Below are 23,750 nucleotides of genomic sequence, written 5' to 3'. Positions count from 1 at the left end.
AGGTCCGCCATCTTGAAAAACTATAATAGCAGAGAGGGACAAAAAGTACTAAGCCAATGCGTTTCCACAGCGCGTTTTCGTTCGGAGCCAGCGTCACGTCACTGAAAGCAGCAGGAGCGGAGGAGCAGAGCGGTGAGAGGCGCTTGTCACTGCCCCGGCAAGTTTCACAGTCAGTAATTCATACTGTAACATTCGTTTGTTCGTTGTGTCAAGTTGCAGTTTGTTTGAAATAACAAACCTGTTCACCCGAAGGAACACTCGACGAAGTCCTATTAGAAGACATCCTCTCATAGCTTTTTGGTACATAACGGCTACCGTAGATGCAACGCACATTTGAAAAGCGAGGCGCTGGAGAGCACAATTCGTTTGAATGCAAAATACAATTTCACCGCTGGATGGGAGAAATTCCTACACATTGTCCCTTTAATTTCTTTTTGATTGAAGAAAGACAAACATCTTGGATGACGTGGTGGGGGTCCTAAAGTGAACTAATCCTTTAACCGCTTCTTTATTCTCACCACTGTCATTTTTGTTGCGTGTTTATTTTGTTACTGAGAGGAAAGCGCGCAGCACATATTTACATCATCTAAACATCGCTCTCAGCAGCGTCAACGGCATCTGGATGTTCGTTTATCGCTGCAAAGGTATTCTGAACTTCTATTTACTTCTAAGAAAATATATCAGGGCCTTGAAATCACATTCAGTCTTTTGTGCTTTACTACGATTGTGAGTAAGAGCTGCTGCAGTTCACCTTAACGGCCACTGGTGTCGCTAATAACAAGAGTTTCTGTATTCTACATATAGCTCCATTAAGTTCTCGGTTATCTCATTTCCACCAAAAAAAAAAGAACTGGTTCGGAACTGGTGCTGGTTCAAAGTTGGTTCAACTTGCAAACTTTCTCAGAACCTGTTTGTTTTTCCACTGACTAGAGAGCCCAGCGAATGACGTCGTTATGTCACCGTGTACGTCGCCATACGTCTTAGCCCGAAGCAAGCATGAAAGCATGAAAACCAATTTTCCTGGCCGAGAACCGGTTCTTTGGCTGTCAAACACAAAGAACTGGTTCGCAAGTAGGCACCGGCTCCGAACCGGCTCTCAAAATGCTTTGGTGGAAAAGTGGTATCTGTTGACTCATAAAGTCGTGTTTATATTCGTGGTTGTTTCTGTCATGATGACCTCTGTTGATTCATTATGAAGTGACGCCGGTTCTTTTCTCATAACTGCGGTTGCTTCATTGACGCCCTGTTTGAAGAAGCTTCCGTGATGTTTCAGTCTGTGCTTCCTGAAAACCCATAAGTGGAGAGAGAGAGAGAGAGAGAGAGAGAGACAGAAGGTTTAGTATATATATATATATATATATATATATGGCCTGATATCTAACTTTCAGTGAAAGTAAAGTCGACTTTACCTCTCCTCTCTCCTGCTCTGCTGCGTCTCGCTGGACTTCACAAACAAAACTGGCTCTCCACCCTGAATGAGGGAACCAAACTCTCCATCTTTGGGTCTGAACATTACCCTTCAAAACAAAAGAAAAAAGATTTTTTTTTGCTTTAAAGACCACCTGTGGTGAAAATCAAGCTTTTAATGTTGATTATGTCTATGTGGTGTTTTTAATATGCTTTAAAGACAAACCATGTGTAAATTCATAAGTCGACAGCATTGCTGAGTATTTTCTGCTTAAAACTGCAGTGAACCAAAGACAGTCTCAAAAACACGGTTTGAAATCGCTGGTGTTTCTGACGTCACAAACGACCTTGTAACCAATCAGATCAACGTGTGATCGTCAACCAGTGGATCTCTGAGTGAGTGAGTGGAGGCAGGGCTCATTTGCATATTCATAGAACCGCGCATACTACATGAGACAAGGGTGTCGAGTTACATTCAAGCTGTTTTAAGGCATTAATACTTTTTTTCCAAGAAAAAAAAATGTTTAAAGGTCCCATATTATGCAAAATTCACTTTTGCATGCTGTTTGGACATAAATGTGTGTTGGCAGTGTGTGTACACAACCTCCCAATAGTGATAAAAAATCCACTCCTTTTTTATTAATCCCCATAAATCATCAGGCGTGTCTCCCAACGACCTGTTTTCAGAACGCTGTTTTAGTGACGTCACTAAGCACAGGCCCCGCCCACGAGTGTTGACAGACACTGCCGTTCTAACATAGACCCGCCCTGATCGAGTTCACAGCTGCTGCACTGACAAGAATGTCTCCCAAGCGTTGTAGGTGTTGTGTGGCTGGATCATGGATGGATTACTGACCGGGCCTATGGGGCCAGTGCCCAGGGGCCCTTGACTACCAGAAGCCCGGGGGGCCCCTGGGGTTTAAGGCCGCGCAATCCAGTTTGGTTCAGAAAACCCATTAACAATGAAAACAAATGTTTATTAATGCTGTAATATACCTGTCTCATAGCCTACACAAGGCCTCTTAAACAAAAAACGGAGAACAGTGTCAACACGATGCGCGAGATTTGGCAGCGTCAACACTGTGCATTATATTTATTAAAAACCGAAAAAAAATTGCAGCCCTTGCGAGATTTTATAATCGCACTGGGAGGGATTTGGAGATACCTGGCCCCAGGGCCTTTACAAGTCAAAATCCGTCCCTGGGCTGGATGTATTAATCCACATAGCTCTCTCTCTCTATTTACTCTCGAAATCTGAGGCAGCCGCTGAAGACGAGGTGGAATTATTTTGTTTTTAAAGAAAAATTTCCCTCAACTCTACCGAAATTTGTTTATGTACTTGCGCACTTCTTATATCTTACGGTGTTTACTCAGCTCTTACGGTGATTTTCTGAAGTAAAACTGACGCTTCATCTTTTGTGATATGTACAATAAACTTTATTAAATCAGTATCATCATTCGGACCTGGTCCGAAACAGCAGACTTGTAACGTTAGGCTATTAATAGTGGATGCATAGGCCTACAAGCAGATGACAAATACGTTATAACCGTAATTAAACTACTAAACTATACCTGTTCCATCTCTATACAGCACTCTGACTCTGTAGGCATTATTGTCCGACTCCGGGAGAGTTTCTGATATTATTATCATCATTCTGTGAGATGAAATTGTCCTGAGAGACTGAGCGCGAGCTCATGAAGCTCCGCCCCCTGTGCCGGCAGCAGCAGCTTATTTGCATTTAAAGGGCACACACTAAAACAGCGCGTTTATCTGAGCCCCAAAAAGTGACAATTTAAACATGCTGTAAAAAATTATCTGTTGGGTATTTTGAGCTAAAACTTCACATACACACTCTGGGGACATCAGAGACTTATTTTACATCTTGTGAAAAGGGGCATAATAGGGGACCTTTAAATGTCATTTTGGAGATCAAAGATGAGCTTTAAGGGATAAAATTGACTACAGGGGGACTTTAATTATTTTGTTTAATTTATTAATAATCAGTTTTTGTCTTACTTTCACTACAATAACCTGCTGTATGTTTTGCAGTTATGAGATTACATCGTCAACCTTTATCCAAATATTATTAAAAATCTGTTAAATATTTTCTAATCATATATTGCGTAGTTGTGCTTGGAGTCGATTGTTTTATTTGTGATATTAAACACAATAAAACATGCCAAATTGTGCTGACATAATTTTTCGCCAGGCTTTATGAACACATAATTATAAACGCACGCAAAAACAAGAGAATCAACAAAATATTAATATCTGATTATGTTGTAGTAAATGCATGCTTTTTCCTGAGCTTTTTTGCTTTTCTGTAGCAAGTAAAATAAAAATTGTAGCTTTTTTTGCCAAGTAATTTTCTCAGATAAATACCTAAAAAAAAAAAAAAAGTTTAGTGGTTTGTTCTTCCCTCATATAAAAAAAAAAAAAAAAAAAAAATCTAATTTAATGGTTTAATCAAACTTATGTTATTAAAAACAAATATTCCCTCCAGACATCACTTTTGGCTACTGTATTTACAATGCAATTCAAAAGTGGTTGGTAAGATTTTTTTAAATGTTTGTCTCTTATTAAAATCACGTTTGCTCACCAATGCTGCATTTATTTGATTAAATACAGTAAAAACAGTAATATTGTGAGATTACAATTTAAAAAAGCCATTTTCTATGTGAATATATGTCAAAATGTAAATATTGCTGTGATCAAAGCTGAATTTTCAGCATCATTACTCCAGTCTTCAGTCACATGATCCTTCAGAAATCATTATAACATGCTGATTTAGGATGTGTGTGTGTGTGTGTTCTCATTGGTTGGTCTAGTGATGTTTCCTGTGTTCTCATTGGTTCATTGTTTGATTGTGCACAGGTGTCCCTTGTTAGTCATTAGTCTCAGTATATATATATATATATATATAGGCCTCATGTTTCCATTGTCTCTTGTCGTGTATTGATTTATGTAAAATATGGTTTGTTAAGCCTGCTCATGTTTGAGTCAAGTCTTTGTTTTGTATTCGTTCATGTTGGATTTAATAAACTGCACATGGGTTCTTAACTCGCTCGACTACAGTGGAATTCGTTGTTTAGAAATCACATGACAAACCAGGAAACATGACCATAACTGACAAAACTCAAAACCGAACGTGACAATATATAGTGGCTCTATGAAGCTGAAATGACTCACTTGGACTGTGTTTCTCCAGATTTAATCCTCATTCTGCGAATGGTGAACTGATTGGTGCTGAAGAAGCCGTAGAGATACGAGTCCTTCTCCCAGTGGATGTTCAGCATCAGGAGCTCTCCGATGTCTTTATCGGACGTCACCAGGAAGGAGATGGTGCTGTTGCTGGTCAGGCTGGGCCTGGGTGCAAATTACAGGACATATGTTCATATTTCAGTGACCCTGTTTAAAATTGCTTTTATATTTTGTAAAAAAACAAATAGTGACAAAAAAAAGGGAACATATCACACATGTGTTAGCATCCCTTCATTGGTTACTGGTTCAATTCAGAGTTGATTTTAAGGTTTTAGTGTTTGTATTTAAAGCGCTTCATGGTCTTGCCGCCACTTATATTTCAGATCTTCTCCATTTCTACTCTCCGGAGAGAAAGCTCAGATCCTCCACCCAGCTATTATTGATTATTACACAATTTGGACTTAAATCCAGGGCTTTCTCAGTTCTTGGTCCAAAGCGGTGGAATTCCTTATGTTTTTCCATTAGATCGTCCCCAACTCTAACTATATTTAAATCATCTCTTAAAACATATTTTTCTCAGGCTTATTCTTAATTAGATTGCACTTTTAGTTTTAATTGTTTTATTGGCTTGATGATGTTTTGATGGAATAAATCTATTCTTCTGATATATTTTATTATTATTTAAATCTTATTGTATGATGATATTTTGTAATGTCTGTTGTGCAGCACCTTGGTCAGCATTCATGTTGTTTTAAGGTGCTATATACATTTATATATTTTATATATTTGACCTTGAATCATTGTGTCATGCAAGTGTCCAAATAATTTTGGAGCCACTGAAAACAAAAAGTATTTTAAAATAAGTTAACTCACACAATGACGGAGATGTCATCGCTTTCATCGGTCGTCCCGAACAGAGACACTTTCATTGGCTGCTCCAGCAAAGTCATGTTTTTATCGCTGAAAAGATGCAGCTTAATCTGGTAATGAAACACTGCAAGAGAACGAGAGAGAGAGGAGGAATATAAAAAAAAAAATCACAAGATTCAATTCATAAGTTTAAAAATGTCATTATGTGCAGCTGTATCTGGTTAGTACTTGTATAGAGAGGTACTAGATGTACAGTGTTGGCCAAAAGTGATGCATTTCCTTCAAAATATGAGAAATATTTGATATTATTTAAATATGAGGGAAGAAAAAAAAACACTAAACTTGGTTAAAGTATTTCTGATAAAATTATTTGGCAAATAAAAAAATGCATAGAAAAACAAGAAGCTCACAGGAAAAAGCATACATTGACTACAATATAATCAGTTATAAATATTTTGTTTTTGCATGCGTTCATAATTTCTTTGAATGACAGCCTGGCCAAAAATGATGTCGGCACAATTTGGCATGTTTCATTGCGTTATTATCACAAATAAAACAATCGACTCCATGCACAACTTTGCAATATGCTATGGAAGCTTGTTTCCGCCACTGAAAATAAATAAATAATTGCGACTTTTTCGGAGAAATTCTGAGAAAAAAGTCGCAATTCTTAGAAATAAAGTCGCAATTGCGAGAAAAAAAAGACAGAATTGAGACTTTTTATCTCACAATTCTGATTTTTTTTCCCACAATTGCGAGTTTACATCTCGCAATTCTGACTTTATAACACATAATTGCGAGTTTATATCTCGAAATTCTGACATCTTTTCTCAGAATTGTGAGATATAAACTCGCAATTGCGAGTAATGAGCTCAATTCAAGGAAAAAAAAAGACTTTTTTCCCCTCAGAATAGTTTATATCTCACAATTCTGACTCTACAACACACAATTGCGACTTTATATCACGCATTTCTGACTTTATATCACGCAATTCTGAGAAATAAAGTCAGAATTGCGAGATGTAAACTCGCAATTGGGAGAAAAAAAGTCAGGATTGTGAGATAAGTCGCAATTACCTTTTTTATTTTTCACTCTGTGGCGGAAACAAGCTTCCATAATATGCTTACAAAATCTTTTAAATTTTTTTTAAATAAATAATAATAAAAAAGTAATTTGAATAACGTGTCAATTTTCCATCACTTTTGGCCAGTAGATTTGTAATAGCTATGGTTGCTCACCCTTATACGGCATCATGTCCCGGGTTTTGAGGTACATCTTTGCGCTCCTGCTGCTGCGGATCTTGTTGACGTTGTACCCGAGTTTGTTGCAGCGGTTCTTGCGGCAGCTCAGACACAGTCCCTTGTTGAAGGAGTCTCTGGAGCTGCAGCGAAACGCCCAGCTCTGGTGCGCCCGGTTCACCAGCGAGTCGATGAACAGGTGAATAGAGCGCTCGTGGGAACATTTGACTATCTGGTCCATGTCTGACAAAGGTCAAAGGGAAGGGGAGAGGTCAAATGTTTAGAGGAAAAACAAGCTGATGGTACCTAACGGCTTAATGTTCACTGTACATAGGAATTTATTTTAAATGGAGAAAGCATTTTACTAACAGTGTTGTTATTTGTAACTAAAACCATAAAAAATAATTTTAGGTTATGAAATTTTAATTTTAATTTATTAGAAAATTAGAAAGAAATTTTGGCTAAAAAGAAATATAAAAAAATTATAAAATGACAAAAGCACAAAATTAATTTTAATAGCATTTTAATAACAGTGCTGTTTTTGTCAACTAAAACTATTAAAAACCATATTCGGTAACTGAAACACAGCTGAAATAAAATAAAATATAAATATTAGATTGAAAAAGTTGCCTGAAATAAGTTGAGATAAAAAATTATGTTAACTGAAAAAAATAATTACTAAATTACTAGAACTGAAATAAATAAACCAAAGCTTAATAGAAATAGAAAGAACTAATTAAAATGACAAAACCACAGATTAGAGTTAGCATTTTACTAACAGTGTAAAATATTAAATTACAGAAATATAAAAAAAATATAAATGACACAAATAAAACTGATAATAATAATGTTCATATTTTACTAACAGTGTTGTTATTGTTAACTAAAACTGTTAAATTATTTTCAGAAATTTAAACAAAGCTGGAATAAAACATAAATATTAAATGAAAAATTCAAATGACTAAAATGGAAATAAATAAATTGAAGCTAAATTTAAAGGTGCTCTATGTAACTTTTAGCGGCCTCTAGTGGTGATGTTTCAGATTGCAACCAAATTTTACAAGAGCGCTCGTGCTCGAACTCATAGACAATACCGTCTATTACGCAAACATCTCGGCGAATACTAGACGGATTCGGCGAGCACCGAGCTCGTTGGGACCATCTAGTCGAGCTGAAAAGAACCATATAAGTTCCATAGTTTTTGGTGGTATTTTCGCGGAGATATTAGCAGAAAACCATCGGGCGCGCTGCAAAATTGCGGACGCCGGTGACGTCACGATCTCAGAAGAAAATCGCTCGTATCTCTGGAACGCAAAGACCCAGAGAGCTCAAATTCGGGGGAGGAGGTCCCAGGGGAACTCTTGCCCGAACGCTAGAGTGGCGGGCCTCGGGGATGCCCCCTATCGGATCGCCGTTCGCTGGGACCCCCGATTTCGAACGGCTATAACTCGGGGAGCCGGGCGAGTTGGACCTCGGGGGTGGGCTCGTTCGAAAGGCCCCGTCCAGCACTACGAACGATTAGAGTCTTGGGAATATTGATCAAAGATTGACTGAGATATAAGCCGAAAAACGTGCGCCTTTAACAGGACGTAACTCCCTGACCGTCTACAATAGTGGTTCTCAACGGGGGCGGTACCGCCCCCCAGGGGGCGTTCAGAGAACAACGGGGGGCGTTAGACGCAAGAGTCTTGAAAGGGGGGCGTTCAGGTGTTAATGGGGGGCGTTCACGAGTAACGGAAATTTGTGTTCATTTACTGTGATTCATTTTAAGCATTTAGTAATTTATTTGTAATAAACACTTTAAGTGGGCTATTAAAAAAGTGTTAGGACCATATATGTTAAATTATGTTGTAAAACATATGCGTAGATTGTGATGTCATATTGTGTGTGCGCGCACGTCTATGGTGCGCGTGAAAGAAAACGTTAGCAGCGCTCAAATAAAAAAAAGAAAATCATTCGTCCGCGGCCGTTCTAGCCTACTCCTGACCGCAAGTCCACCGTCAGTATACTAGCAGGTTTTTTGTGTTCATTTCTATTGCATTACGATTGAAAGCAGTATCAATAATGTCAAAAATATAATGTGCAGTCAAGTTCGGGTGTGAATGCTGTTTAAATGAGTGTTCTCACCGACACGCTTGTTGTGATTCTTCTTCCAGTTTAATGTACATGTAGCCTAAGCTATGTATCGTTACTTTTGCAACGACTATATTATTTTTCCAGTTATAGACCAGCGCTCTGACTAGAATCCAGCGCTGGCTAGAATCTGCATTCACGCGCTCAAACATGTGTTTCGCGCTGACAACAATCCAGCGCTGGCTAGAGTCACGCAGCGGAGGAATGGAAAGTTGACATGCCATTAAAAAGTATTGACTTAAGTATTGAAACACTTCTATTTTTTCAAATATTTTCAATAAATCATGTTCCCATTTACTCCGGCGACGAATTTCAAAATTAAACTAAATTCTATTTATAAGGTAAAACTTTAAATTTTTTAGGCATTAACTAATTCCAATGCCTAATGCCAAAATGTTTTCTTTGTTCACCAAGTAATTTACTGGTCAGGCATTATTGTTAACTCAATTTGAAAATGACAATTTGATGGATAATTTTTATATTATATTAATATTTAAATATATTCTGCAATCACATTTTGGTAATGTAGGCTATTCATTCCGCCATCACATCTGAGAGCGAAACGCTGCTTGGGTAACGTTAGTTTCAAGATATAAAAACAATTAATAATACAATAATAATTGAATTGTTCGTGTGTTTATTCTTGTTAGAAGATTTTTCTTTTTACTGATTATGAAAACAAATTAATCACGACAAACCAAATTAATTGTAATTGTATTAATTATACCTGATACCAAGGTATTTTAGGCCTACAATTTTAACATAATTTTTCATGAAAAATCATGATTGTATATTTATTTTTAAGTAAGGTTAATGTAAGCAGCTTCTTGCAATACTCTCCTAAATGCTAATAAAACCTACGTGCAAACATTACCGCTTTAATGACTGTCCTTTATTTTTCAGTGCATTTGTTTTATAATATATGGCTATTTATGTCATGGGATTAATATAATATAACTATTATTATGTAGTAGTGTAATGTAGACAAACACAACTAAAAGAGGTTTGAATTTTTCTTTGTTTAATTTGCACACTGAATATGGGTTGGAGCTTTTAATTTTGAACTCTCAAAGTGCACCAGATTGATGCATTTAACATTAAAATGCACACATTTTTCTTACGGGGGGCTTGCCCCCCGAACCCCCCTAGAAGGCCCGAGGTTCACCCACCACAGATTTACCAAAAATCCTGTGAGAAACACTGCTATTGCTATTCAATGCAGTTTATAGCTTGTTTTTTGGATTAATCGCTGTGGAGTATAGTTCGATTGTATTAATAAATGACAATTTTGTACTTATTTCATCTGTTACTCGTTCCTGCTCGCTCATTAGTTTGGGGGTGGGGGGCGGTCGGGGACCTGGATATTGGATAGGGGGCGCTGGCCCAAAAAAGGTTGAGAACCACTGGTCTACAATAGACTGTATATAAGGAGAGAGGCTCGGGAGCGCGCATGCACGTCACATCCGTTGGATTTCGCGGTAAATCCGACCCGGAGACTTCACATAGAAATAGGAATACTGGCCTTCAGACGTAATAGCAAAACTCGACAAGTGGATCATTTTAATGTGTGATTACAACCCCTTCACACACAGGCAATAAAAAAAGGATTCATTTTAGTAGAAAAGTTACATAGAGCACCTTTAAAAAAAAAAAAACTAATAAAAATGACAAATTACTAAAACCTAAACTAAAACAAGTTCTTGTCTCAGGACAACTTTGATGAACTTTTTTTGATTCAGATGTTGAATAGTATAGAAATGACACTAAGTGAACAGAGCATACTGTATATGCCGTAGGTGGCGATGAGCTTCATGGTGTTCTGGATGGTGCAGCCGGGCTGGAAAGTGCCACCGTTGGGGTAGATGTCCACGTGACCCACGGGTCTCTGGATGCCGATGCTGAGGTCCGGTGAGCCTCTGGTGTTTGTGTGCAGGACGTCCACAAACGAGGCGTCATCCGGTGACAGACGCCTCAGACTCTCTGCATTCTCAAAGCTGGGGCCCGCTGGGTCGAGACCTGCAAAACCATGAGAAAACAGCAGCAAACTCTACACTTTAGGCTCATTCCTGTCCAATATTATGAAGGAATCATAGGGGATGACTAACAAACATCTGATAAAGTTCCTCATGGGACAGAAAAAGAGCAGATGTAAGGGATAATGTACATCCAGCCGGTTGTTATCTCAGAATAAACCTCGACAGGTTTTAAGTTTTTATGAGATATTGATTTCAGTTTTAAAATCATACCGGTTCATATCTTACAATCTAACAGTGTACAAAACAATAGTCACAAAGCTGCATTTGAATGAAACGAGAGAGCGAGTCCACGATACTGGATGGTAGGGATGGCTGACACGAAACAGTCGTTCCGAAGCTTTGCGAGATCCCAAAGCGCAGATGTTTCGAAACACTGATCCGAAGCGTGATTCAAAACACCCATGTCACGTGTCTATGGCCAAACGAAGCCTCAAAATGTTTCACTAAGTGTTTCATCAGGTGTGATCCGCCGAATCAGCGTTTGATTGACGGTCGGGAAGAACAGACCACACAATCGCACATCTGTATAAAAGTGAAATCAACGCATATTGACCTCGTGGGTTTTTGTGAGAGGAGTTTGATTTTGAGATAGCGGATTTTGGTGATATAATGACATAGTGCGATTTGATTAGTTATAGGCTATTTAGGCTTACATTTAAATTTACACAACACATTGACTGATAGGCTAGAGACAGACAGAGTATACATATGAGTATACAGGTATACACCCCTCCCCTTCCGGTCGACCACCATGGGACCTTATTTCGGAAAAATATTGTATGGTAGTCAATGGCGAGAGACAACAAATATTTTGATCTCGTTTGAATTGTGCCCTGAATTACACATATGATGTTTGTCAATTTAAAAGATACATTTTAAAGTCAAGAAAGTCGCAGTTTGATGTGAAACTGTTGAGGTATAAGACTGTGAAAATACGTAATTACAAAGACTACAAACCCCAAAGGCACATTTTCTCTCAATGAGTGAAGCTAACTTTACTGAAGCTAACGTCTGTCAGTGTTTCTATAGTCTTCCGTTATAATCGTAACGTTACGCCGTCACGCCTGAGTGTTTTGTACCAGACTGCACACACACGAGCAGCGGATCTCGCTCGTTGTTTCGCTTCCCGGGAGATGTAGTTCATTGAGCGATTTTCACATAAAACTAAATGTTACTCTTCTGTTTCATGACAAACTGCGACTTTCTTGACTTTCAGAATTATCTATTAAATTGACAAACATCATATGTGTAATTCAGGGCACAGTTCAGACGGAATGAAAAGATAAGTTGTCTCTCGCCATTGACTACCATACAGATTTTTTCCGAAATAAGGTCCCATGAGCCGGAAGCGGAGGGGAGGGGCTTAGGCTCTCTATGCACTCTCCCTGCACTTTTTTTAAGTGGCCTATGTCAGCACCAATGGACTTTTTTTTCGGGACTTTTTCAATCACAGCTGTCAATCATGACGTTACACCATCGTTTTTATAGCATCACGTAACTAACTAAAAACAAACTTATTTTAAAACCAGACACTTGAACATATCAGCGTGATAAAAACGACAGCAAATGACAGAAACCATCTTTGGAAAAACGATATTTGAAGTGTAATTTAATTGTTTAGTTGGTCTCACGTGCTGTTGAGTAACACGGGGAGGCGGGGTTTATGACCTATACTAGGACCGGCCACCGGGGGGGCGATCGAGACGTTTTGGCTTCACTTCTCAGGGCTTGTGCGGCACGCTTGGTTGTTTTAAATTTTAAAAAATCATAATTAATATATCATAGAGTTGTTTGTGGTGGTGGTGATTAGACGAGATCTGCGGTGACGTCACAATCGTGTTGCATTGTGGTATATGTTGCTGCCTGAAGTGTACATATGAAGTAGACTCGCTCCCTCGGTCAAAATCGAGAGAACGAGCGTCTGTCCATATAAACTTCCCTCGTCCACTTCACGAAGTGACGCACTTCAAAATGGCGTAAGTTCGCAAGTGAGTGTCTAAAAGTGGACTGGAACACAGCACGGATCATGACAAGCATATAGTGCTGACTTCAGTGACCCGGATGAGCCTGTGTTTCTGTTTTCAGTGGATGTTATCAGGGAAATAACATACCGCTGGATGGCGCGATTGACCAATCAGAATCAAGTATTCCACAGAGCCGTGTAATACACACTATTAAATGAAGGGCTTCATACCTGTAATTCTGTTGACTTTGTTGTTGGTGAGGTTTCCTGCGACTCCTGCCACATGTGCACCGAGACTGTAGCCTAGAAGATGCACTTTCTCCAGCGGGTAGTCCAGCTCCTTTACACACACACACACACACACACACACACACTTAATCTCATGAAGCCTGTAGACAACATGTCTGGGTCATAAAATGAGAAATTATAGTTTGCTTAAAGTCGACATGAAGCGGAAGTTCCAATCGTCTTTGTTTCACTGTTGTGACGAGTGAAATCGATTTTAATAAACACTGCAATATGCCATTAAAAAAAAAAGAGAAAAAGAAAAAAGCCTTTTAGGATTATCAATATTTTCTGCATTGTAAAGATAATTTGGGGGATCAGTTATTTTAGTATTATTTATGCATTTTATAAATGTAGAGTTTTTATTAATATTTTGAATAAGCTTTTATTTTTGTATTTTAATTTTAATATTTTAGTTTTAATTTTGGTCTAATTTTTACTAATTCTGCTATTTTATGCTTTCGGCATTTTATTTCTTTTTTTATTTCTGTTTTAGTTTTTGTTCTAGTTAATTCTTAATTTTTATTTATTTCAAATTTGTAATAGAGATGGATAGATGGATAGATGGATAGACAGACAGAAAGATAGACAGATAGATAGATAGATAGATAGATAGATAGATAGATAGATAGATAGATAGATAGATAGATAGATAGATAGATAGATAGATAGATAGATAGATAGATAGATAGATAGATAGACAGACAGACAGACAGACAGACAGACAGACAGACAGACAGACAGACAGACAGACAGACAGACAGACAGACAGACAGACAGACAGACAGACAGACAGACAGACAGAAAGAAAGATAGACAGACAGATATACAGATAGATAGACAGACAGGCAGATAGGCAGACAGACAGACAGACAGATAAATAGACAGACAGACAGACAGACAGATAAATAGACAGACAGACAGATAAATAGACAGACAGATAGATAGACAGACAGACAGATAGATAGACAGACAGATAGATAGATAGATAGACAGACAGACAGACAGATAAATAGACAGACAGACAGACAGATAAATAGACAGACAGATAAATAGACAGACAGACAGACAGACAGACAGACAGACAGACAGACAGACAGACAGACAGACAGACAGACAGACAGACAGACAGACAGATAGATAGATAGATAGATAGATAGATAGATAGATAGATAGATAGATAGATAGATAGATAGATAGATAGATAGACAGACAGACAGACAGACAGACAGACAGACAGACAGACAGACAGACAGACAGATAAATAGACAGACAGACAGACAGACAGATAAATAGACAGACAGACAGACAGACAGATAAATAGACAGACAGACAGACAGATAAATAGACAGACAGATAGATAGACAGACAGACAGACAGATAGATAGACAGACAGACAGACAGACAGACAGACAGACAGACAGACAGACAGACAGATAGACAGACAGATAGACAGACAGACAGACAGACAGACAGACAGACAGATAGATAGATAGATAGATAGATAGATAGATAGATAGATAGATAGATAGATAGATAGATAGATAGATAGATAGATAGATAGATAGATAGATAGATAGATAGATAGATAGATCTGACTCATTTAAGTTTTTGTAAGATTTGCTCAGTGAGGTAACATTCAGCTGACTGTCAGTACAGAAATGCTACAGCAACAATCCTGAGCACGTGTTTCTCTGCATACCTCCAGCCAGTCGATGAACTTGGCCACGTCTGCGCCCACCAGGCCCGTGTTCTCTGCTGATCTGGGGTAGTGTTCGTTGGCCCGATCCAGCCAGTCCACAACAACGACATTAGCACTGGGTTCACGATCAAACAGAGCCGTCACAAGCTTATAGACCCAGCTCTCAAACAGACCTGCGACCTACATTCAACAGTGTGTGTGTGTGTGTGTGTGTGTGATTATTCATAGGGTTCATAGGGGAAAAAAGAAGTAAAAAGGACATTTCAGTCTTAAATTATGCCAGCATCTGCATGTGTTTTCTGTCTGACAAAAAAGCATCAGCGACTCACCGACCATCCGTGGATAATAAGGAAGGTTTGGGAGTCATTTTTGAAGTTGCAGTCCGAAACAGAGTCCCGTTCTCCTGGGACAAGATAGCAAAGATCCTCGTCGGGGAATTCTGCACTCCTGATGGAGAACTTGGACTCGATGTCACTGTAGTCCACTGTCTGCTCAGTGGAGTTCCCTGAAACTAACATCATACATTCATCATCTCATGTGCCTTGGATTATAAATGTTTTGTAGGTTATTTTGGCTTTTATTGTAGCATTATATGTGAAAGGCAGAGGAGAATGGGTCTCTCCAAAGTATTTGTTTTTTTTTCACGGTTTCTTTTTTCCTCACAACTTTTGGCTTTGCTGTGATTACTGGGGCTTGTAAGCCACTATTCTCTATACAGCTGCTTAGGAACAATGTGCATTGTGGAAATCAAATAAAGCTGAACTTGCTGATCCAGGATCAGGGTATATGCAATAACCAGATTAAGTAGAGCAGAACCACACTGATCCTGGACCAGTGCCTTAATCACTTTCACATACAGTATACATGCACCTGTTCCAAATGTTTAAGATTAAGGTTTATCTAATTGCAGTTACTTGCAACACATTCTTATTGCAAAAACAGAAGAGAGTGTGTGTGTGTGTGTGTGTGTGTGAGAGAGAGAGAGAGAGAGAGAGAGAGAGTGTGTGTGTGTGTGTGTGTGTCTCTGTCTGTGTGCGTGTATGTGTGTGCGTGTGAGCGCGTGTCTGTCTGTGTGCGTGCGTGTGTGTGTGTGTGTTTGTGAATCTGATTTTCTGCACAAATGTACAATACACATGTAAACTGATTAGTATCTACGTTATTTTGAAAGTGAAAAACTTACTAGTAAATACTTCTTCAGTAGAGTTGAAAATTGGTTCGCTTGCAATAAGAGAAAATCCGATTACCAGCAGCCATAAACTTTCTTTTCCCATAGTACAGAACAAATAAATAATTTCAATTTTGCAGTACAGTATATATAAATAAAGTTCAGTTGATGATCCCAATGTAAAGAGCCAACGTATCGTCCTCGTGTTATTTAACTGTGAACCTGCTGCTGCTCACGGCATTTATACACACAATGCGTGTTTTTTCGTTCTCTTCAGCAATTGGGTGAAAGTGAGCGGGGGGCGTGGCCAACATTCTCAAAGTGGGGCTCTATTAGCAAATCAAATGCGTGTGATTTACATTCAACTAGCTGTCAATCACAAGCCTAACGTAAACAACTGCTTTAGTCTTTGTGTTTAGCCAGACGATTCAAATGTTGTGATGCTAAACGCTAGTTATGCAAAAGCTTCTTGATACACTTTCTCTCGTCTCACTTTTTTTTGTGATAGGGCCTAAATATTTAAAAAAAGGATGGCTTTATATATATTTCCATTAGACTACATAGATGTCTTTTATATGTATGACTTAATATGAAGTAGTAGACTAATGAATTATTGACTTATATATTATATATCTGATTGTATTGTTTATATCTGAATTTTATGCAATCGGTTGAATTCTTTATTACTAAGCAGAAAAACAAACTTCAGACATAATTTGATCTGATTTCATCAGTTTATTTTCTTTATTTCACTTTTGTTAAAGCATAAAGTAATGCTATTTCAGTTGATCCAGTTAGCATTCATTTGTGATTTGTTGGCAAGGAATCGTTGGTGTATAATATGAAATGATTGGCCTATATAATGGGGTCAAAACTAAAGCAATATTGAAGTATAAATATTTGTGAAGGGCTTTAATTTATTGTTTGTTTTGCTGATTATAATATTCTCATTTAGCATGATGGTCTTTTTTACTCGGGTCTTTAATCTCTGAGAAGAAGGAGACCATCTTTATAATATCATTGTTATTCTCTGTGATCTTCGGTCCTCCTTCGGTTTATGCAGCTGTCAATTATATGATAAAAGCTGAATATTACCACAACATTGTGGTAATAAGAACCTTTTAGGGATTCCCATCATGGGATATAGTTTCAATTAATTAATTTTGTTTTAATACATTTTTAATTTTATGAATTAAACAGCTCGCAAACACTTTATCACTAGAAAAACTGAAATAACCCATTACACATAAAAATATTAAGACCTTTCTCATTATATAGAACCATAAAGAGTTCTATAAAAGTGATTCAAGAACAATATAGAACATTTTTAAGAGTGTTTGTGCTATTTTTATTTACAATAAATGACATTTCTTATATTTTGTATCATTTGCATTTATATCTTTCTATCTAATGCAGTGAAATCCATTCAAAACGCAGCACAAAATGCAATATGAAATTGGGGGGGAAATGACTCAGAAATTGCTAGTAAACCTCACAATGAATTACTCAGGAACACTAAGTAACACGCTATAATAAACATGAAATTTTAAAGTATACAAGACAATAAACATCCTCTAACGTACAACTTTGAACAATCTTTTCTTTTTTCTTACAGTATGTGTTTATTTTAACAAGAGGTCCTTCACTAGTAAAACAGGTTCACTGGGTTTCATCGGTCTCACCAGCAGAGAATCCTTTAAATCAAACGTCTCTGTAACCCGCAGTGTCATATTTCATTGATAAAACATAATCATAACAGCTTTAAGAACACAGTGTTCACATTCCGGTACATTAACTTTTGCAAAAACTAATAATGACTGGGAAAATTGTTGGCTATATGCTGAAAATGATACCACAACTGAGAGACAGTCTATGCAAAACTAGGCAAGATGAATGTTGTTTTAATGTGATCTTATATAAAAAAACGTTTTTAAAAAAAGTCTCTGTTAGTGCATCATTGTGTCTGTCTGTGTTTCCTGAAGCTGCAGATCATGTGCCTTGAAGGATCATCGTGGGATATGAATATGATAATCATTCAGATTCAAACATTATAAGCAAATACGCACCCAATAAGTCAAATACTACTTCAGATTTTCTTTACGTACTATAGCGCCCCCTGTTGCCAAGATAAAGCACTCCTCTTCTATGATGCCTGAGGTTTTGAGAGTCACGTGTCGTTGAAGAGTGTGTTACTCCAGATCTCACCGCTAGAGGGCAGCTGTCAATCAGCGATGACCAATCATTCCTCACCAGGGTCACCTAGAATATCACTTTTGACCTCTTATTTAGGAAAAGGTAATTTATGCATGACTATGAGCTGTGAAGTTTAACATATTGCATGAAATCTGTTTTTTTTTTATGTGTCATCTCTATGAATTGAATATATGTTTTTGTTAGTTCATTGATAATCAAACTCTACTAATTTAAACTTTAGGTTTATAAAATGAAAATGAGTAATGACAGCAGAAGACTAATTCAAAATATTAATAAAACTAGTATATTATCTCAATGATATTATAATATCACTGCCCATTACAGTGTCTTTTATTTATTTAAGATATTTTTTAAATATTTGTATATTGTATTACTAAATTACAGACTTTTAAAGGGAAAGATGAAGGTCCTGTCATCATTTAAATTGTTTCAGAACAATAATACTATTTTTCTGGAGCACAAAAGAAAAGTTTGCGGAGGCTTTTCTATTAAAACTAAAAGTAAAAGTTGACAATGCATGAACTGTTCCTTTAACAGTGTGAACTAATGCACTGTATGATCAGCGGTTTTAAACTATTGGCCAATATGTTCTTGATGCCAGCATTTTTATGCCATAATAATAAGTGGAATATGATGAAATGTGACTCTGAGCTGCTGGAATTAATTTAGTTTTCCCTGTTTCAGTAGGAGATGTTTATGACTTTGACATTTCATCTCACTTCTTCACATAAATAAATGTAGCAATCCAGACTGAAACTCTATTTTATCTCCATTTTTCTGGTATATTATTTGAAAAGAAGATAATCAAAATGATCTGGGTTTCCGTTTTGAAACACTAATCGCAATAAAACCTGGAAAATAATGTATTAAGAAAGCAAATAGGGTGATTTTGATTTCATGTTGACATGGACTGGTCTTTTTTTCTGTATTTTTTTATCTATCAGAAATTTAAATGGCTAAAACTTGTTATGTTAGATGTAGTAGACAAAATTAAATTTGTATGTTTAAAACATCCAAGTTACACTTTCTAAAGAAACTATTGGATTTGGATTTGCCTGTATGGCTTCCCAAACACACTCGAAGTGCTTGACCAATCACAACACACTGCTCCAGCCGACCAATCAGAGCACAGTGTGCTTTTCAGAAGGAGGGGCTTCATAGAGACAGGAAGTAAACAGAGCGTTACTGACAGACTGGGAAGAGAGGAGCCGCAACAATGGAGAATATGAGGAAAATAATCAACATTCAAGCAGGAAAACCTGTTCTAGTAGAGCCCAAAAACAACATCAAGCATAATATGAGCTCTTATAAAGTTCTCCTCTTTAAAATGATAAACAAAAAGAAATACATGAGAGTCAGGTGCCCCAAAAATGTGTCTTCAGGGGTTAAACTTGTACAAGCTTCATTTAAGATAATATCTCAGTCTCATACTGGTATTGTGAAATACATTCAGCTCTTTTTACAGTGAAAGTCCTAGAGGTCGGATGTGTTTGGCTGAAGACATCAGCAATCAGACATTACTATCATATCTGACACGCTCATGTAATATGAACTCATGTGGCGTTCAGAAGGAGTGACTCACGGTCTACGGCAGGATCACAATGCTCACGCTGACTTCTGCCAACTCAAAACCCCTTACAAGGGCTATAAAACATCTCAGGTCATGATCTCTCCAAAGCATCTAAAGCAGGAGGAAGAGTGCAGGATTCAGGCGTTCCTGGAGGAGGACCGAGAGAGATCGCATGTCCCTGAGGTCGCAGACTCATTCTGATCCTCATAAAACAGCTGGATTTATTATTATTATTATTAGAAACTCTCAAAAAATGACCACGCTAACCAAAGAGTCTGTCAAAACACTGAGTTTCTGCAGTTGTAAAATCATCATACTTTTATAGTTCTAAAGTTATAAATCGGTCTGTTTTTTTTTTAACGCCGGTAACAAATTAACAATATTGGTGGAAACTATGATGATCATGGATTTGATATTTTTGTCAGAGGAAATTATGAAAAGAGCTTTTCAGTCATACGTTTAGGGTTTGAAAAGAAGTTTCGAAAGAAGTCTGCATTTATTTGATAAAAAATAATAAATTCACTAATATTATGAGATATTATTACAATTTAAAACAGATGTTTTCTATGTGAATATAGTCAAATTTATTCCTGTGATTAAAGCTGAATTTTCAGCATCATTACTCCAGTCTTCAGTGTCACATGATCCTTCAGAAATCACTCTAATATGATGATTTGATGCTCAAGAAACATTTATGAGTATTATCAATGTTGAAAACAGTTCATTTGCGGCTTCATATTTTTGATACTTTTTTCAGGATTGTTTGATGAACAGAAAGTTCAAAAGAACAACATTTGTAGGAAATGCAATCTTTATAGCATTATAAATGCATTTATTGACACTTTTGATCAATTGAATGGATTCTTGCTCAATAAAACGCTTTATTTCTTTAAAATATTCTCACTGAGCCCAAACTTTTGAACAGTAGTCTAGTTCCACATATTCCTGCTTTTTCAAACTTAAAGCTAGAAATGAGCTTCCTAATGAACATCGAGTCCAGAATAAATGAGTCTTGCATTCTGAATATGTTATTAATACTGCACAAGTTGTTCCACAGCCTTGAAGCAGCGACGGAGAAGCACAAACACCCTTGAACTTTAATCGTGACTGTGTCTGAAGGATGAGGACGGATCCGAGGCTCCTCCGGGACCGATGGAAGCTCGTGAGCTCACGGATATAATAAGGAGCTGTTGCATGTACAGCAACACATATACTACTTATATTAGAGTTCTTGCAGCTCAACTAACAGCTGGTAGAGTTTAAATGATAGTTCATTTGGATTCAAGTGTCAGATGAACCTGTCATAACCTACGGAGCTGATGATTCTGTAGTGTGTTTTATATTATAAGTGACAGAAAATTATTATTTGGACAGAAGCAACAGTTCAGCAACTGTATGTGCACTGCATGTATAATCAACTTGGATGTACAAGTCATTTCAACAGAATCTAGTATAACATAAAACATTTTTTTTTTGATGATGATGATGATTGTTTTTTCATTTTACTTGAAGTTTTAGTAAATCTATTGTGGGCTTTTCAAATTTTTATTTGTTTTAATTCAAGTTATTTTAGTACATCAAGTTACACTAAATGAAAATGAGAAATGCTTCCTTGACAAATAAAGTTAATTTTTATATATTTTATTTTATTTCAGTTTACTTTATTTCAAGTAACAAAAATGTTATTAATGTTTTTAGTTTTAGCTTATTAACTACAATTACCCTTTTTTAATAAATATATCTCTGGGTTTTATTTTATTTTTTATTTCAGTTTCAGTTTTTTATGGTTTTGGTTTGTGTATTTCTATAGTGTAGAAGCTGCTTGCAGAAGTGTTTGCTGCCGGTCTCGGGCTTCATTCTCAGGACCTCAGCTATGCTCTTGACTCACACTATCAAATCGGTCTATTCCCAAGGTGCCCGCATGCTTTTTGGGGTGTTTTTACCATAAAAGGGGATGAGGAGAGTGAATGCACTTCCTGTGGGAGGATCCTTTTCCCTTTCAGTGATACAACTACTCTCTCTCTCTCTCTCTCTCTCTCTCTCTCTCTCTCTCTCTCTCTCTCTCTCTCTCTCTCTCTCTTTGAAGGATGTCTCTCTCTCTTTTTTTTTTTTTTTTTTTTTTTTTTTTTTTTTTTTTTTTTTAGAAACAAGTATTTTGCATTTCTAAGATGCTATTTCATGTCTTGAGACTGTTGTTGTTTTATTTTAATGCCATTGCTCTCATTCTTGTTGGTTTTAAAAGCTTTTTTTTTTTACTAAAATTTGTATATCTTTAATGTTTTTGTAAATGAAGTGATCTTAAAGTCATAGTCTCTCTCTCTCTCTCTCTCTCCCTCCCACTCTCTCTCTCTCTCTCTCTCTCTCTCTCTCTCTCTCTCTCTCTCTCTCTCTCTCTCTCTCTCTCTCTCTCTCTCTCTCTCTCTCTCTCTCTCTCCACTGCAGTTTTAACTCTTCTTGCAATTTCTGAAATCAAGAAAACCTTTTGGCCATTCGACACTAACAGCAGGCAGTAAAACATAGTTTCTTAAAGCTGCATGGACGACAATAAAGTTAAAACTCAACACATCTATCATTGATAAGTTTGTGGTTGGTGCCATTTTTAAACGTTTTTTGAAATAAGTCTTTTCTGCTCATCAAGGCTGCATTTATTTGATCAAAAATACAGTAAAAATTGTGAAATTTTATTACAATTTAAAATAGCTGTAGCTATGTGAATATATGTTAAAATGTAATTTATTCGTGTGATCAAAGCTGAATATTTAGCATCATTACTCCAGTCTTCAGTGTCACATGATCCTTCAGAAATCACTCTAATATGCAGATCTAACATGCAAACATTTCTGTTTATTATCAATGTTAAAAAAAGTTGTGCTGCTTCATATTTTTGTGGAAACCTAGATGTATTTTTTGATTAATAGAAAGTTCAAAAGAACAGCATTTATTTGAAATAGACTCTTTTGTAACATTATAAATGTCTTTAACGTCACTTTTGATCAATTTAATGCAGCCTTGCATAAAAAAGTATGATTTTTTTTCAAAACATCATAGTGTCCCCAAACTTTATAGTTATTATTTATGTATAGGGTTACTAGTCCTCGAAGCAATAAGATGTTTCATTATCCGAGTTTCTCATGAGACTCTTGCATCCGATCTGTCACTCATTCCTGCAGGATTGCCACAGTTGTTGTGTTTTGTGTTGCACTAGGCTTTTAAAAATGCTATCATTTGATTATGGACAGTTTTTAAGACTCGGCAGCTGTTACATCTCCTCACCTGTCTGAGCTGAGCATCTCGAGACCATCGTCTTCCACATGAGCTGGGAATATCAGCATCCCCAAGTGTGCGCTTACAAGCAGAGACGTCTTTATAAAACTGAACAGTGATACAAGAGAAATACATGTTATTGTGAATCTTATGAGATTCACAGCCAGTCATTATTCCAAAATAAACCCTGACAGAGTGATTGGGATAAATGTGTCTTGTATTAAATGGCAACTTACCATGTAAAATGAAGTTCCTAAACGTAAATTAGGGAGGAGCGAGCCCATCCAATCTTTCAATCAACAAACAGAGTATATAAGCAGCCGCTTACCTCTCCCTAGTATCAGCTGTTCCAGTATGCATTACTGCCGCAAGGAATAATGTCCGACATCACGGAAATCCAGCTCTTTCCTTCAGACGACGAACTGTCAAGCCTTCCTGGGACACAGCCAGTCACACCCCGCGTGAGATCGAATCTTACGGATCATCTTCATGAGCGTTCTGATCGAGAAATCCAGCGCTCATATAAACCACGTTCCAAAAGGCAACGCTCTCCTCTATCTTCAAGATCGCCAGTTTTAACTGAGCCTCGTCCATCTTCTCTCCATTCTTCCGCTGCTAATACACCGATTCCACCCATTTAAAAATGTTCAGTCAACAGCCTACGTCAAGTCCTCTCCAGCTCCGGAATCCATTTCTCCTGC

The 23,750-nt window shown here is 37.2% G+C and overlaps 1 protein-coding gene across 2 annotated transcripts; it reads right to left on the bottom strand.

Annotated features, from left to right (window-relative positions):
- Window positions 1-1,121: 1,121 nt before the first annotated feature.
- Window positions 1,122-23,101, bottom strand: LOC130105608 (lipoprotein lipase). Of its 2 annotated transcripts, none has more exons than XM_056271675.1 (10): window positions 23,059-23,101; window positions 15,166-15,347; window positions 14,837-15,016; window positions 13,081-13,189; window positions 10,633-10,866; window positions 6,718-6,960; window positions 5,483-5,603; window positions 4,598-4,774; window positions 1,410-1,517; window positions 1,122-1,283 (listed from the first exon to the last, which is right to left on the bottom strand). In XM_056271675.1, exons 1-10 carry the CDS (start codon window positions 23,096-23,098, stop codon window positions 1,133-1,135), a joined length of 1,545 nt encoding a protein of 514 aa, XP_056127650.1. In that variant the 5' UTR covers window positions 23,099-23,101; the 3' UTR covers window positions 1,122-1,132. The 2 variants fall into 2 exon arrangements, with proteins under 2 accessions (XP_056127650.1, XP_056127649.1); XM_056271674.1 differs by lacking the exon at window positions 23,059-23,101 and adding an exon at window positions 16,017-16,215.
- Window positions 23,102-23,750: the final 649 nt, after the last annotated feature.

The sequence above is a fragment of the Rhinichthys klamathensis genome, unplaced genomic scaffold, assembly GCF_029890125.1.
Source record: "Rhinichthys klamathensis goyatoka isolate OS25496 unplaced genomic scaffold, OSU_Roscu_1.1 h1tg000323l_1, whole genome shotgun sequence".
NCBI classification, from domain to species: domain Eukaryota; kingdom Metazoa; phylum Chordata; class Actinopteri; order Cypriniformes; family Leuciscidae; genus Rhinichthys; species Rhinichthys klamathensis.
Note: the sequence above shows the minus strand (reverse complement) of the source record. Positions and strands in the feature narration are given on the sequence as shown.